Here is a 14,572-nt window from a genome sequence, read left to right as displayed (position 1 = left end):
TTCTATGAAAAAGCAGTGTTGTGATTGTCTTGTTTAGCTATCTTCTCTGAAACAGCTTGTAAAAACAGCAACCCAGAGTTAGTTAATAAAAATAGCGTAGTGACAATCGACTTCATGCAGCATTTAGCCATTTAATACGAACAGCAAATGCAACAAATGGTCAAGTTAAATATCCGCCACTCGACGAAATATGCGCATGCGCGACGCTGTGTTTTCCAATATTACCTATTATGTACGTGTTATAACAGTGTAAGGAACAGACGTTCTGAATCATGTCGCCAAACCTCAAAACAAAACATTAAATAAATCCCGCTGCAAACTCACCGTGTCCTGTTAAATAGAAGAAGTCGTCCCAACAGTATAACGGTTTTTCTGCGAACACGGAAGTGGGTGGCAGTGAAGCCTCTCGCTCCGGCTGGCTGCTTCATCACTCTCTCGCTCTGCCTCCTCTAAACTCTGCTGGGCATCATTGCGCGTCAAAACATTGCGTCTCTGCAGGACTTGCCAGGGCTAGGGAGCGGAGGAAATTTGCCTGGGAAGGAATGCGAAAGGGGGTTTAGGATTGGCACTGCCACGAGGAAAACGAGGAGGTGCGACATTTTCTAGGCTACGTGGAGGTCCGTTTTTTCTTCCCTTCAAAGGTAAAAATGATCTCCTCTGCATTATTTTTCAGTGTGGTGCATTTGTTGTTACGCACTGTTATACCGTTCGCTGAAGCTTATTCCTGCGCCGTCGAAGGAGACATGTACAGCCTGCTCAGTACTTATAAACCGAGGCAACTTTTAATATAGACCGCAGGTACTCATGCTGTAACATGACAATAATAAGACAAGTTTATGGTTTCGGATGCTTCACATGATCACAAGTCCTTTCAAGCCTGAACTGATGTTTTCTTCGCGGATGGGATGCTGAGGTGTACTCTGCAATGGAGCTACAGTATCCAGCGGTTTATTATTAGGACACATGCTGTTTGTGGTGGCTGTCCAGCACGTATGCGCCATCATCCCTGTGCGCGCGCATGGCCGTGCATGCACGTCAGCGGCGATCAATGCGGGCCACCGTGTACCTAATACGCTCATGCGATAATAAACTCTGACGACATTCACCTGATTGTCATCGATCTGTCAAAGTCACTGCAGATGTTCGAGCTTTCGAGTGGGTGGCGGCGCGTGTGTGCGTGTATGTGCGCGTGCATGGGAGTGTGTGCTTCAGCAATGTTGAGCTGAGGCTTTCCCCCCCATCTGTGCTCCGTGTGGTGGCTGAAGTCGTGCCCCAGATGAAGTGCGCCACTGCCTGTGACCTGATTCATACCAATAATCACACGCACACACTCTAAACCCCATGAAACTTCCAAGTTTTTGTTTATTTATTGACGTGTTGAGGCTGTCAGTCTGCCAGCAGGTGGAAATGCTGCCCCCCCCCCCCCCCCCAAAAAAAAAAGGCACAAAATGGGAAAATCTCCTAGATAAAGTCCACATGGGTCCATACGGACAGTTTAAGAATAGACACCTTTATCAAGTTACAACCTTTGCACTCTCTGTGATGTGTCTTCATCCCTGAGGGAGCATGCAGATAGTTATTGATCATGAGGAGTCCATTCGCAGGGGTCGAAGATGGTGTCCAGAGAGTTGCAGGCCTTTAAAGGTGCTCCTTCACATGCAGGGCTTGTGTACATAAACAAAAGTTGTGCATAGTGTGTTGCGCCTACAGTTTCACAGGACTGAGACACTCCACCCACTCTGTTTTTTGACACTTTTTCTGACACTTTCATTGTTTATCATCTAAAAGCTACACGCAGAAATGCAATGCAAAGTATATGTGAATATGAATTAGGAGTGTATAAGTTAGACCCACAATGAACAAGCACATTTAAAGAGTGTTTCCCCCTTGCTTTTTATTAAACTCTGTGAGGAAATACACAAGTGTAAGTTTACCGAAAACAAGCTGCTTCCTCTCCGTAGAGGACATAACAGCAACAGACACAAGAAAATCAGAAGTGAGTACAGATCAAAGTTAACAACAGTAACCAGAGACACACACACCTGGGATGCAGGAGCATCGCTTTATTATTGAGATTTGATACGGAGGGGGGAGGAGAGACGATGCTCTAATCAATGATGTCATGCTGCTGTATGCTGCTGGCCTTGGTGGAAGACTGAATGGAGCGCAGCATGAAAGTACATGAAGTACGAGTCCGTGCAGCTCGTGGGCAGTATAGCACACACAGCTCATCCAGCGCCAAGGAGACACTCACTGCTCCTTCCCTCTTTCTTCCTCTGCCCATGTCACTAACTCCCTGTCCCTGTCTGACTCCCCCCACACTCCTTCCCTCTCTTCCTCCCCTCTGTCTTTCCCCTGCTCTCCATCATTGTCAGGATCAGCATCAGCAGCGGCAGCATCAGTGCGTTACATAACAAAGGTTTTTTGTTGGGATACAAGGGCCCTTTTGGCTGTTGAGACTCGTGGCACGTAGCCTTTTGTGATGACACCCAGAAATGACCAGAATGGACAGCTCGGTGACCTCAAACGACCCGCGGCAGAACTGATGAATGGACAGAGCGACGGCAGGCAAAATAAACAGACAAACAGGCTGAGAGGCACGGAGACGGACGAGGAGAAGACGCAGGCAGGCAGGCAGGCAGGCAGGCAGGCAGGCGGACAGACAAACACCAGAGACACACTCTGAGGCCATGCAGACAAGTCTTCATCCTGACGCGTCAGTTTTGATAACATTTTCCTGCAGTTGGATCGCTGCGATCAGTTCAAGTCATCTGATCATTTCTGCAATTTGCTCTTCTGTCAAAGAGGTTTGTTTTTTAGCGCAAAGCAGCTCAGACTCACTCTTTGCGTCAGCGCTTTACAGCTCGTCAGCGTCCTCGTTCCCACAGACAATGTTGCCTTGCAAAATGATGTCCACCCACTAGTCGTTGAAAAATGTCAAACGGCGTCATCATCCAGCCCAGATCAGGTCCGGGACATTTAGTTTAATGCGGTGCTAAAAGCCTTGTACTTTATGTCCGCTGGCCTTCGTGTCTTTGCAATTTCTTATTTCCTTCTTTCAAGGTTGTGAGTCAGTCACAAGAAAATCTGTATGAAAGAAACCAAAATAAGCTTTTGATTATGTAACATGGAGGCCTTCATGTTACATAGTGTCAAAGAAATATGGCCAAAGCAGATTTTATGCCTGCCAAGCTAAAGTAATAGCACCACCAGGGCTGTAACTAATGGCTATTTTCATTATCAGTTAATCTCTTTAGTATTTTCTCCATCTGGTCTATAAAATGTCAGAAAAGAACAAACGACAAACGCTTGTCACAAGATCTCAGTCTTAAAATGTCTTGTTTTGTCCCACCAGCGGTCCAAACCCCAAAGATACTCAGCTTACTGTGACAGATGAAAGAGCTTATCTTCGTAACAGAGAGAGTGGAACCAGTGCTTGGCAATTGAAAAAATGACCATTGATCATCAAAATAGTTCATCCTACAATGACGAGATTTCAGTGTATTTTTAATCACATGAGTAAGAGGTATCAGTTTTCATCCAAAGCCAGCGGCAGGCTCCAGCACTCTGTTGTGATGAAGTGATTCTTCAGAGTTAATACACAGAGAGGATGGATTATGCATGACCCATGAAAAGATATGTGACACGTGCAATACTATAATCCAGCGCTGCTGTTGAGTGTAATGTTAAGGCCACATTAGTACCACGATGCACCGTACGTCAAAACGCTGACAGTTCAGTGTAACAGCATCCATGGAGCTTTTTCCCACAGCCTGAGTCGACATCTCTCCTGTCAGCTGCGATGGACGGGTTCTCGTCTGAACATCACATTTATATTTCAGACGTTACACCGCTGCTTTTATCCTGAGTGACTTGCAGCAAACGCAGCAGCAGAGGCTTAGAAGGAGAAGCTTAAATTTAATGTAATTAAATTTGAAGCTTAAGTTTGAAGCTTACATCTCCAGATTACTTACAGTACCTAAGGCTAATTACTGAGCTATAATCAGGAAGCTTTTCTTAATTGTTTGGTCCATAAAATGTCCTCATTGTGCTTGTCTAAACAGTCTAAACAGACTACATCTAAAAACTGGTCAAAATACGATCACAGAAGACTTGAAAAATTAGCCATTTAAAGTAAAATTTTGGCATTTATGTATAAAGAATTACTTGAACAATCAACAAAATGGTTGCAGATACATTTTCTGTTTATTGATTAACCCTCTGATATTTTTTTAAGTGAAGTCAAGTTTTCATAACTTCCACAGCAGCCAAATATAAAAGAATCAAGTGGCAAACGTCTCCGATTAGATCAGAAAATTGTCCATGAGTCTGTATGACAGGACTCAAATCTCAGAGGACTGGATGCTACATAAAGTTCCTTGTCCTCAGTCCTGAAATGAGTGAGAGGATAAAACATGCTTTGGGTTAAACATCAGTCTGTGTGTGTGTGTGTGTGTGTGTGTGTGTGTGTGTGTGTGTGTGTGTGTGTGTGTGTGTGTGTGTGTGTGTGTGTGTGTGTGTGTGTGTGTGTGTGTGTGTGTCAGGGGTCAACTCTGACAACTGTACTGAGTGTGTCTTTGTGCCCCAATCCCACGCCGCTGGCACCGAGTCAGAGGAGAGAAAACAAGGGCACGTCTCACTGCCTTATTTATTTATATCCCCCAGCCCTTCCCATCAGCGCTGGAGCCTTTATCAGCCTCCGTCCGACACTAAAAACAATCATATTGCAGAGCAGTAAAGAGGCCTCACTCTCTTTCTCTGTCTCTCTCTTGTTTGTCCTGAACTCACAGAGGCCTCCTGCGCCCATTCAGCTTTTTATTAGTTTTTTCCAGATGGTTCAGTAAAGACAGACAGGAGGGAGAGGAGACAGAATGGGACAGCAATATGTGAAGGTGATGAAACGACTCATAAAAACCAAGTTAGTGGAGTCATTGCAGAATCTTGCCACAGTCATAGACCTGTAAACTGTGGAAATTATTGACTTTATTTAGATAGAAAGGTCACCTTTTAACTGAGGAAGACTAGCTGAAATAGGGAGGTAGACAATAAGATGTCCTTTGTAGTGAGGCTCCTCATTTACTCTATGGAAAGCAGCTCTGGGGAGTAAAACTAGATAAAATTTTGTGATTGGTTGTGTTTAGCACAAGAGCTACAGTGCCGATATCGCAGTTAAAGTTGCATTGACCAATGAAAACACGAGGATTATGACTGCACCACAAGGTAGAGAGCAGAGGGCCCCAAGCCATTTACTGTCTCCTGTACAGTTAGTCAAAACATACTCCTGTCCTCCTGGCCCTGAGCCCCTGGGACAGGTTCCCAGGCCAGCTCACTAATCTTCTCAGTCACCAGGGCACACCAGCAAAAGTATTTTGAGGGCTCGGTCTATTTGGATATCACGGAGTGAGCAGAGCACGATCCTCACAGTTGTGCTAGGCTAAGCAGATTATCTCCGCAGCCTTATAGACTTAAACACAGGATGTGAGCTAGCTTTGCCGCATGCGTGCTACTGCGTTGGAGTCGGTGCTGAATGGTTTGAGCACAGGCTAGTGGAGTCGGCTGCTATGATTGTTTTCTTTATCAACTATCTGCTGTATATTTTCCCCATCAGCTAATTTTCTGTGAGCTCCATGTCCGAAACCCAAAGGTATTCAGGTGCAGCAACGTAAAACGGATGAAAGAAATCCTCGTATTTGAGAAGCAGGAACCAGATAGAGTTGCTCAAACAGGACTGAAATGTTTTGAAATAAATGCTAATGTCAGTGTGCTAAGATACTCACAACCAAAATGCTAACACGCTGATGTTTAGCAGGTATAATGTCGTCCATGTGTAGCACGTGTTAGCATGCTAACATTTTAGCACTAAAGACAAACCAGGTGAAAAAATGTACTTAAATTAGACTTTTTGAAGAATATACTAAGTCTGCTTTGTACTATTTTGGTCACCTTCAGGTATACTTAAGTGTACACAAGTAGTCCTTGAATACAACTTAAGTAATACGTGAATATACTTGAAGGTTAAATAGTATGCTAAATTGACACAACTTTTTACAAACCTTAAGTGTACTGAAGTACGCCAGTGGAAATCATGATTCATGAGCATTCAAAACACACAGTACATTTTTATCATATCACCAGTGTGTTGGAAATATACTTAAAATGAAGTGAAAATTAAAGTACACTGTAGTTAAGCATGCTGATAGTGTGTCACAAAGGACTTGAAAATAAGAATACTTTTCATGTACACGTTATTGCTATTGTGTTCATAATGGAGTACACTTTTTTAAAGTACACTTGGGTACAATTTATGATGCACTTACAAGAAAGTATGCTTTTTGTAAGTACTTTGAAATACTGCTTTCAGTATTGCAGAATTAGAATATTCAGTTTTAATACATTTAAGTAGAACTTAATGACACACATCTATGACACTTTTTAAAAGTATATGTCAGACATACTTCAAATGAAGCACAAAAAGTAAGTGTACTTGTAATAACTTTTCTATACTTAAATTCTATTTCTACTACACTAGTGTGTACTATTTTTTGACCTGGGAAGGTACAGCTGAGGCTGGGTTTGTCGTTAGTTTTTAGTCATAAAGAAAATACCTGCAAATCCAGTCTGCACTGGACAAATACAGACAGTTGATGGTGACGCTAGAAGTCAGTGGCTCATCAAGCCACTAGGGTTCATCCTCTGGGCACCATGAATGTCCGTATACGCTTCATGACCATTCATCCAGTAGTTGCTGAAGAACTGACCAGCAGGCCAACATTGTCATCTGTAGAGCTACGCTGCTAGTTTGTCTAAAAATGACTTAAACTAAACATCAGAATAGTTACCTGTTAGTCTTTTGTCTGTTTTGTCTGCTTTGATGTTCCACACTGTCCTCTCAACCAGCCAGGGCTCACTGTTGGCCTCTTGGTCGATTTGTCTCTGCACCATGTTTGAATCTAGCCTCCTAAAGTAGAATTGCTTTAGTGTTTTCAGTGTGGAATTGAAATGTGAATTTTGGTGACTCAGCCTGGAACACAGGCTCATCAATAATGCATGACGTCTTGCCACATCATCACTTTTTCAGGTTTTAAGAGTCTCACAGACGGCTGCAGGTTGGGGAGCAGACGATAATCCCATCAGCAGTTACACACCTGTCCCTCAGTGTGCAGCAGCAGTTTAAGGAAGCAGCTGTTACACAACCGTGTAACCATTAGGTGCTCTTCTGTCCTCCCTGCCCTCAGGTGTTCGCCTCCCAACCCACCGCCCACCACGGCCCTCACCTGTGTGTTGCGGTGCTTCCCCTGTGAGCCGACCTGGGCTGGCAGTCCCTTCTTGCACCGCCCGCCAACCCCGCCCATGGTCAGAATGACGCGCTCCAAGACGTTCCAGGCGTACCTGCCGAGCTGCCACCGAACCTACAGCTGCATCCACTGCCGAGCTCACCTGGCCAACCACGATGAGCTCATCTCCAAGGTAACCGGCGGCATCGGTGGCGCTGTGTGAACTGACTCATCTTACCAATAGTGGTTGCCCCTGGAAGCCATTGGGCAGGTTGAGGCAGCTAACTGTTACAGAGTGGAAAAGACAGCTGACTGGAGTTCACAGGGATATGTACTTGACTTCATGTTTTACTTGTCTTACTAGAATTTACAGTCTCTTTGAATAATAGAGACAGTTAATATTGATATAATATAATTTACAAGCATTAAGAGCAATTGAAAGGCCAAATGTTGACGATGTAAAGAAGGGGAGATGAACAGGTGAGGAATAAACAGCAGGCTGAAGACACCTGTATGTCTGTGTCAGCTGCTGCGCACAATATTGCCTGTGCCTGGATTATGTTATAAGCTGGTTAGTGAATTGGATTATGAATGCACTATCACTGTTTCCACGTGCGACTGTGAAAACACTCCTCACCTGTGTACAAAGACCTTCTGCCAGCTGTAACACAGCTGCACTGCATAAATCTGTTTTATGTGTCTCTTGTCGCTGTCCTGCCTGTGGCAAAGAAGATGGCAAGAAAATAACTGCATGGCTTGTCATGAAGATACTTATAGTCGACCATGATGTTATCAGTAGCGTATGGGCTGTTACTGGGAGAGTGTGCACCATTTAAAGTCTATATGTAAATAGATTTTCTGTGCAGGTTTTAAAATAAGAGCTTCTATTAAAGTAAAGGCACATCTCCAATCAACATGTGGCGCTTTTCATCAGGAAACCAAACCACAGATCTCATTTGACTGCAGCATTACGGCAATATAATAGCATGCCTGTATTATTTAATAGAGTTATCAGACTGCATGAAAGGGTAGATTCTTGTTCCAGCTGTTTCATCTTTGTCTCATCTTGTCTCTGCAGTCGTTCCAGGGCAGCCAAGGCAGAGCCTACCTGTTCAACTCAGTGTGAGTATTCTTCTAAAAATCATTTCTGCTTGATTACAAATTAGTCTGCAGTTGACGTGATGTGTTAGGAAACGCTGTCCTGCGTGCCCTTCTTAGACAGCAGTGATCTAATGTGCTCAGGTGTTCTGAAATAGGTTAATGGTGCGTTTTGCTCGACACAGTGGATGTGTTGTTTTGAAGCCCTGGTGTAGATGGAGCCAGCCTGTGCCTCGGAGCGCTGTCATTATCAGCTGAATTGAGTGTGAAAATTAGGCTGTTTGAATCTATGCTCCATGGCCTGGTGCCCTATCAGTATGCGCTGTGTGAGTGGGTGTGAGGCTGTGACTCACTCTGAGCACATCATACAGTACACGCAACTGAGCCACTTGCACAATCCTCGTTTTTACCTCTCTTTCTCTGCTTGTGCCTCCTTCCTCTCCACTTACCTACCCACAAACCCACTGTCCCTCTCAGGGTGAACGTGGGGTGTGGCCCAGCAGAGGAGAGAGTGCTGCTCACCGGTCTGCATGCTGTCGCAGATATCTACTGTGAGAACTGCAAGACGACACTGGGCTGGAAATACGTAAGTGTCCTTGGCTGAATTGATGCACGGCACCACTAACTGCATCCAAGGTTAGAGGATGATAAACTGGGAGGTTGTTATTATAGCGCACCCTAATTTTATTTGCACCCTAATTATATTTGGACCTCGTCTTCTCTGAGGGTCAGTGCAGCAGTACGGCTGTGGGCTGAATTAATGATGAGACAGATTTTTCCAAGCACATGGAGACAAGGCTTTGTTTATCTTGCGTGACTTGTGTGATGAGTTTTTAATGTTTCTTGGAAGTGGAAAACATCTGGATCAGCTCGAGTCACTCAAACCTGAAGATTTACTGACGTGCAGTAGAAGTCGACTTTTACTGTAGTTCATATGTCTTATTTCAGTGCTAGGTGTTCATAATGTTGACTGAACGTATGCAAACTGACAGTGTCGTTGATTTTAACTCTTAACAGGTAACATTAGAGTTATATATATACAGGCAAAGTTTCTTTAGAGCTGTGACAGAGCATGTTAAAATACATGTGCAGGATCTATTTAGTGCAGGTGGTATTTTAGATCCCATGTCAGGGTGAATTAAACAGGATCCACCCTGTTAGCCGTCTTCATACATCAACAGAGCTGAGCATGTGCAGCTGTCACTGTTGAACCCCATCAGCATGGAGGTGAGAGTTTACATTAAAGGGCATGTGACTATATCGTTATGGGGTTAACACAAACAAACACACACACACACACACACACATATACTCACAGTAACCTTGTTGTTTGACTTCCAAGAAAGCTCCATTGACCTCGACCAAAACATTTACCACCACGTGTCTAACCTTAAACCTGATTCTTTAACCTTGCAGCCTAAAAATAATTCTTTTCCTTATGACGCCCGGTGAACACCTGGTAAACCAGCGTCAAAACTAGATACTTTTCTGGGTTGTTTCTATTCCTGTCAGGACCTCACAAGGCAGAGAGGTCACAGGCATGCACAGGCACACAGACACTAGATAGGACTTAATGGAAGGCTGCCATTAATATCATTTGCAGCGGTATTGGTTTTCTGCAGACGTCAAAGTTCTACTGAGAGGCTTGACCTACTGCACTTCTAAACCGAGAAATCTGATAACGTGCCTCTGCAGCTTTGAACCGAAATAGCCAAAGACAAAAAAAAAAGTTACAGACGCTCCGCAGTGAAAGAACATTTGTATCTGCCTACTCTGTGACACCGTTTTTAACAGAGGCTTACAGTGAGTGTGAGTGAGTGGCTTTCTCAGCAACAACACATGGCTGTTGGACAGGAAGTAAAAGTTGTCATTTTATGGCGCTGAGCCTGAGTGTACTGCTTGCCGCTGTCATTGTCAGTAACTGCGGACAGAAATATCCAAATTTGGGGATATGGGAGGTGCAACTGGATCACACGTGGGATTAGCAAGCAGCAGCCACCACAGCTGAGCATGATCACATGACCACCATGAGAGACATCTGTTAATTAAAAACATACTCACTCCTAACACACTCCTGCTTAAATCTAAAAATTTTTGCCGAAACAACGGCTGGAACAATCCCCATGAAAACACATATAAGAAGAAGGAAAATTAGCTTGTGAGAAATGCCTTGTCTACAGCTACGCTAGCAGCTCTGTGAGGCTGTACTTTGAGCAAAACGCTAATGCTATCATGCTAAAATGCCCACAAGGACAATGCTAACATACTGATGCTAAACATGTATAATGTTTGCTATATTCAATCTTAGTTTAGCATGCTAGCATGCTAACGTTTGCTCATTAGCACTAAACACAAAGTACTCACAATTGAAGCTAGGTATTTACCCAAAAACAAATATAAGCCATTAGATAAACTTGCCAACACTGGTATCATGAATTTCAGTCTTTTTAGTTTTCATTAACTTTTACTTGACTCTCTCACTGGGTTTTCAGTATCTCAGTAAGCTAGGCTATTGACTGTGGCTGTCATGCTTTTCCAATGATTGACATTTTGTGTGTACATGAAAGAAAAGCAAATAAATAAGGGGTGAAAATGTATATATTTTACTTAACAGAAGAACACTAAGTGGAGCTAATAAACCTCTAGTTTAGACTTTCTTTTCTGGTGTTTCTTAGAAATCCCATTCATATTTTCCAGAGGAATTTTGGACTACACACCTAACAGCAGAAATGCAAGTTACAGCCTGCAAAATGAGAGCAGCCTCTACATCTGTGTTGGCTGTGTTGGCTCAAACCTGTGGCTTTTTGGTTTTTGAAGTTTATTAGTGTATGGAGGCACTTTTCTGCCAGTACATGACGATCCAGTCTGGTCAGGGTTTTGGTTGTGCAGGGTGCTCTGCACTGTGTAGTGACTGACTGTTATATAACCACCTTCCAGAGACAGAGAGACAGGCCAGGACTGAGTCAAGGGTTTTCATATACAGCTGAAAAGACTGCCATGAGCAGTTTTTTTTTACTCGTGTTTTTCTAACTATCCAGCTTTCTGTCAGAGATATAAGCATGTTATTACTGTCCATCTGTCATTTGAATTAAATGCTGTCTCTCTCCTGTCCTCTGCCACTCCCTCCAGGAGCATGCCTTTGAGAGCAGTCAGAAGTATAAAGAGGGCAAGTTCATCATCGAGCTGGCCCACATGATCAAGGACAACGGCTGGGACTGAGGGATGAGCAGCCGGGACACGATCGCTGGGGGGGTGAGGGGGGGACTAGATGGATGGACAAATAGATGGATGGATGGCAGGGAGGGAGGGAGGGAGGGAAGGGGGGTTGTGTGCAGTGGGTGAGTGTGTGACTTTGGTTTGGCTGATTTACCATTAACCTCTGTAACTCTCTTCCCATCCCTCCCTACCACACCTCTTGATGTACACACGCGAATACTCACACACACACACGCATCAAGGTCCCAGACATCCCAGCTTGACAGAGACTAGCCAGGCTTGTATGCAGCTAGCAGGACTAGGTGACTGGCCAGCAAGACAGGACGTCTCATTTTCAATTTTTCTTTACTGAAACATGACTTGATAGCTCTTAAAAAGATGGCAACACTCCATCTGTACCTGCTAGGAGGCATCTACATTGTGTGAAGTATTCCCCCTTTCCCTACAACAAACATAAAACCAGTTGTTAACAGCTAATTCAGTGGAAATTTAGCCAAAAGGAGGCCAGTTGGGCCTTGGTTGAAGAGCTGATGGGCATTCACTCTGTCTGAATGAGATGACCTAAGATGATTATAGCAAATCCAGCTGATCGGGGCCATGCCAGCTGGGCCAGTGATGAGGCCTGGCGCTGAGGCTTGGCACGGAGGCCCAAGCACATGGGCGGTGGGTTGTGTCGGAGAGGGTTGGGGTGTGGGTGCGGGGATTGCCACCCACCAGGCTGCTCACTCAACGTGGGTCAGAGAGGAAGATCCTGATCCAGTTATGTGGTGGCCTTGATGGCTTCTGGCATGGATCCACTCCACGTCTTGCCAGCGATGCAGCTCAGAATGGGCAGGGTGGGCCGAGAGTGACAGAGATACAGAGAGACAGCCACCAGCTTGTCCTAAAACCTCGCAGGAATTTGCCCTCGCAGCAGCAAAGCAGCTCCCCCTGAGTTTTATTCATCCTTCAATACGAATCTCGTAAAGTGATCTGCTGATCCGTCCTGTGTTTGTCTGGTGTCGGCGGATGCTTCGCCGGGTCCGGCCTGTGTTACTTGGCCAGATAGAATTACACAACATAAGTGTGTCTCAGGTGAACAACATTGGCTGGGATTCCCAAGGGATTGCGAGCACTGTGAGCATCTTTCTGCTGCTGGAGGTCAGTGACCAAAGGTGATGAGGCTCTGCAGGCTTTGTGGTGGGCAGCTGGTGATCAGTCAGACAAAAACACGGCCCCTGCAATAATGCAAATACCAGTTTGATTTGAAGAAACTGACTAACAAATGGCCAATGCATGACTGGTTTCATTGGTTTCATGGGCCAAGGGGAAATGCATTGTAAAAAAAAAAATAAATAAATAACAGAAAAGTAAGTTATTATTTTTACTGAAGTTACGAGGTATATACACGACCACAGAGGTGTGTACTGTAGATGCATATGTATAAAAGGGTATATCTACCCCTCTTAGGCTCTCTTTCAGGGTGGGATGAATGCTGTTTAACCGATGTTACACTGACTTTCACCAACTGGACCTCACAAGACATGATAACACACCTACTGGGCAACATTATGAAGCAATGCACTAGATAGACCTACTTATTCTTTTCTCCCATAATGCACCAACACATTATCTTCTTGGGTTTTGCTCCAGTTTGAAATCATTTTTCTTTTTCATATTTTCCCCACCACAGTTAGCTTACTAAATATCCCTCATGCATCATGGGCCTTCCAGTTATGACACCTGGGTAATATTTGAGGTAACATTAATAGGAAGCATCGCTCAGTGTACCTTGATGCTAACTTTTCTTTGCTAAGGCCAGGATCCTACTTAATGTGCTGGATGTGTCATTCTCCAATGGAAATGTATTATTTTCAAATGAGAGAATCCCATTGCAGCCGCCTCTTTCCCGTGGAAATGCAACGTTAACGCATGCATGGAGTAAAACAATGTGCTCAGACCAGTTTTGTGCTCGGTCCTCATCACATTTTTGTGGAAAGAACAGTTCTGTGTGTGTTAGAGTTGCGATGAAACATTGTGCTATGATACAACATCTAATCAATTTCATCTCAGCACAGAAGCATCATGGATGAAATGTGATCCTGGTTTAGAAAAGTAAAAATTAGTTGCCCTGTTCGTCACATAATTTCCCCATGATGTGAACTTTGCTCAAGAAGTTGCCCTGTATATGGCGAGTCCTGTTCAATACAGTTACAGCAACCTAACAACCAACCAACAACCTAAACAGATAACTCTCCTCAGTAACACTCAGCAGCAGACTGCTCAGCCAGCGGCTGCGACTGTAAACCCAGCACAACCAAAGAACCCACCCATCGACAATAAATTGACGAAGCAATTTACAATTTGGGCAAACAAGGGGGTGTGTATAGCTGAAAGCCAAGGTTGTGGATAGCCTTTCTCTGTGATTATATATAATGCATTATGATTTTGTAAACAAAAGATCTTAATATATGAATATATTCTATTTACTGTATTCACCACGAGGATTACCATTCATGTCAACCTCTGTGTTACAGACTGTAAATAGTGTTAATGTATTGTGTTTTATCTATGATCTATACGATGATGAATGAATATGATTTAGGTCATGTCATGCTTTCTCTCTGGTACCCCACATTGGCTGTACGATACTACTTTTTTACTGAAAATGTTTCAATTTTAATGTCTTTTGTAAAGGAGGATGCTGATGTTGACTATATATCATTGGATCTTCATCTAATAAAATGCACCTTGATATCTGTATGGAATATAGGGTTTGTTTCCTCTCATGCAACCTTAAATCTTGGTATTCAGGCTCATGCCCTTTGAAGGGGATGCTGCAGTGATTTGGCACTGTGCCTTGATTAAGTTGGGCGACTCACAAGAGACAGATTTTTTGCAGCAGAGGGTGTTATATCTTGACTTGTTCCTGGTGTGAGTAAAGCACCAAAGACACTGGATTTTCCTATATTTCCCATAATTCAAGTAGCGTCTTTCATTAATCC

The 14,572-nt window shown here is 43.9% G+C and overlaps 1 protein-coding gene across 1 annotated transcript; it reads left to right on the top strand.

The window, feature by feature from the left end:
* Positions 1-429: 429 nt before the first annotated feature.
* On the top strand, positions 430-14,330 carry LOC139336006 (protein yippee-like 2). Its single transcript, XM_070969836.1, has 5 exons — positions 430-641; positions 7,236-7,467; positions 8,353-8,396; positions 8,850-8,958; positions 11,502-14,330. Exons 2-5 carry the CDS (start codon positions 7,351-7,353, stop codon positions 11,589-11,591), a joined length of 360 nt encoding a protein of 119 aa, XP_070825937.1. The 5' UTR covers positions 430-641; positions 7,236-7,350; the 3' UTR covers positions 11,592-14,330.
* The last annotated feature ends 242 nt before the right edge of the window (positions 14,331-14,572 follow it).

Source organism: Chaetodon trifascialis, chromosome 9 (genome assembly GCF_039877785.1).
Source record: "Chaetodon trifascialis isolate fChaTrf1 chromosome 9, fChaTrf1.hap1, whole genome shotgun sequence".
Lineage (NCBI taxonomy): Eukaryota > Metazoa > Chordata > Actinopteri > Chaetodontiformes > Chaetodontidae > Chaetodon > Chaetodon trifascialis.
The sequence above is the reverse complement of the archived record's forward strand: the minus strand, read 5'-3'. Positions and strand labels throughout refer to the sequence as shown.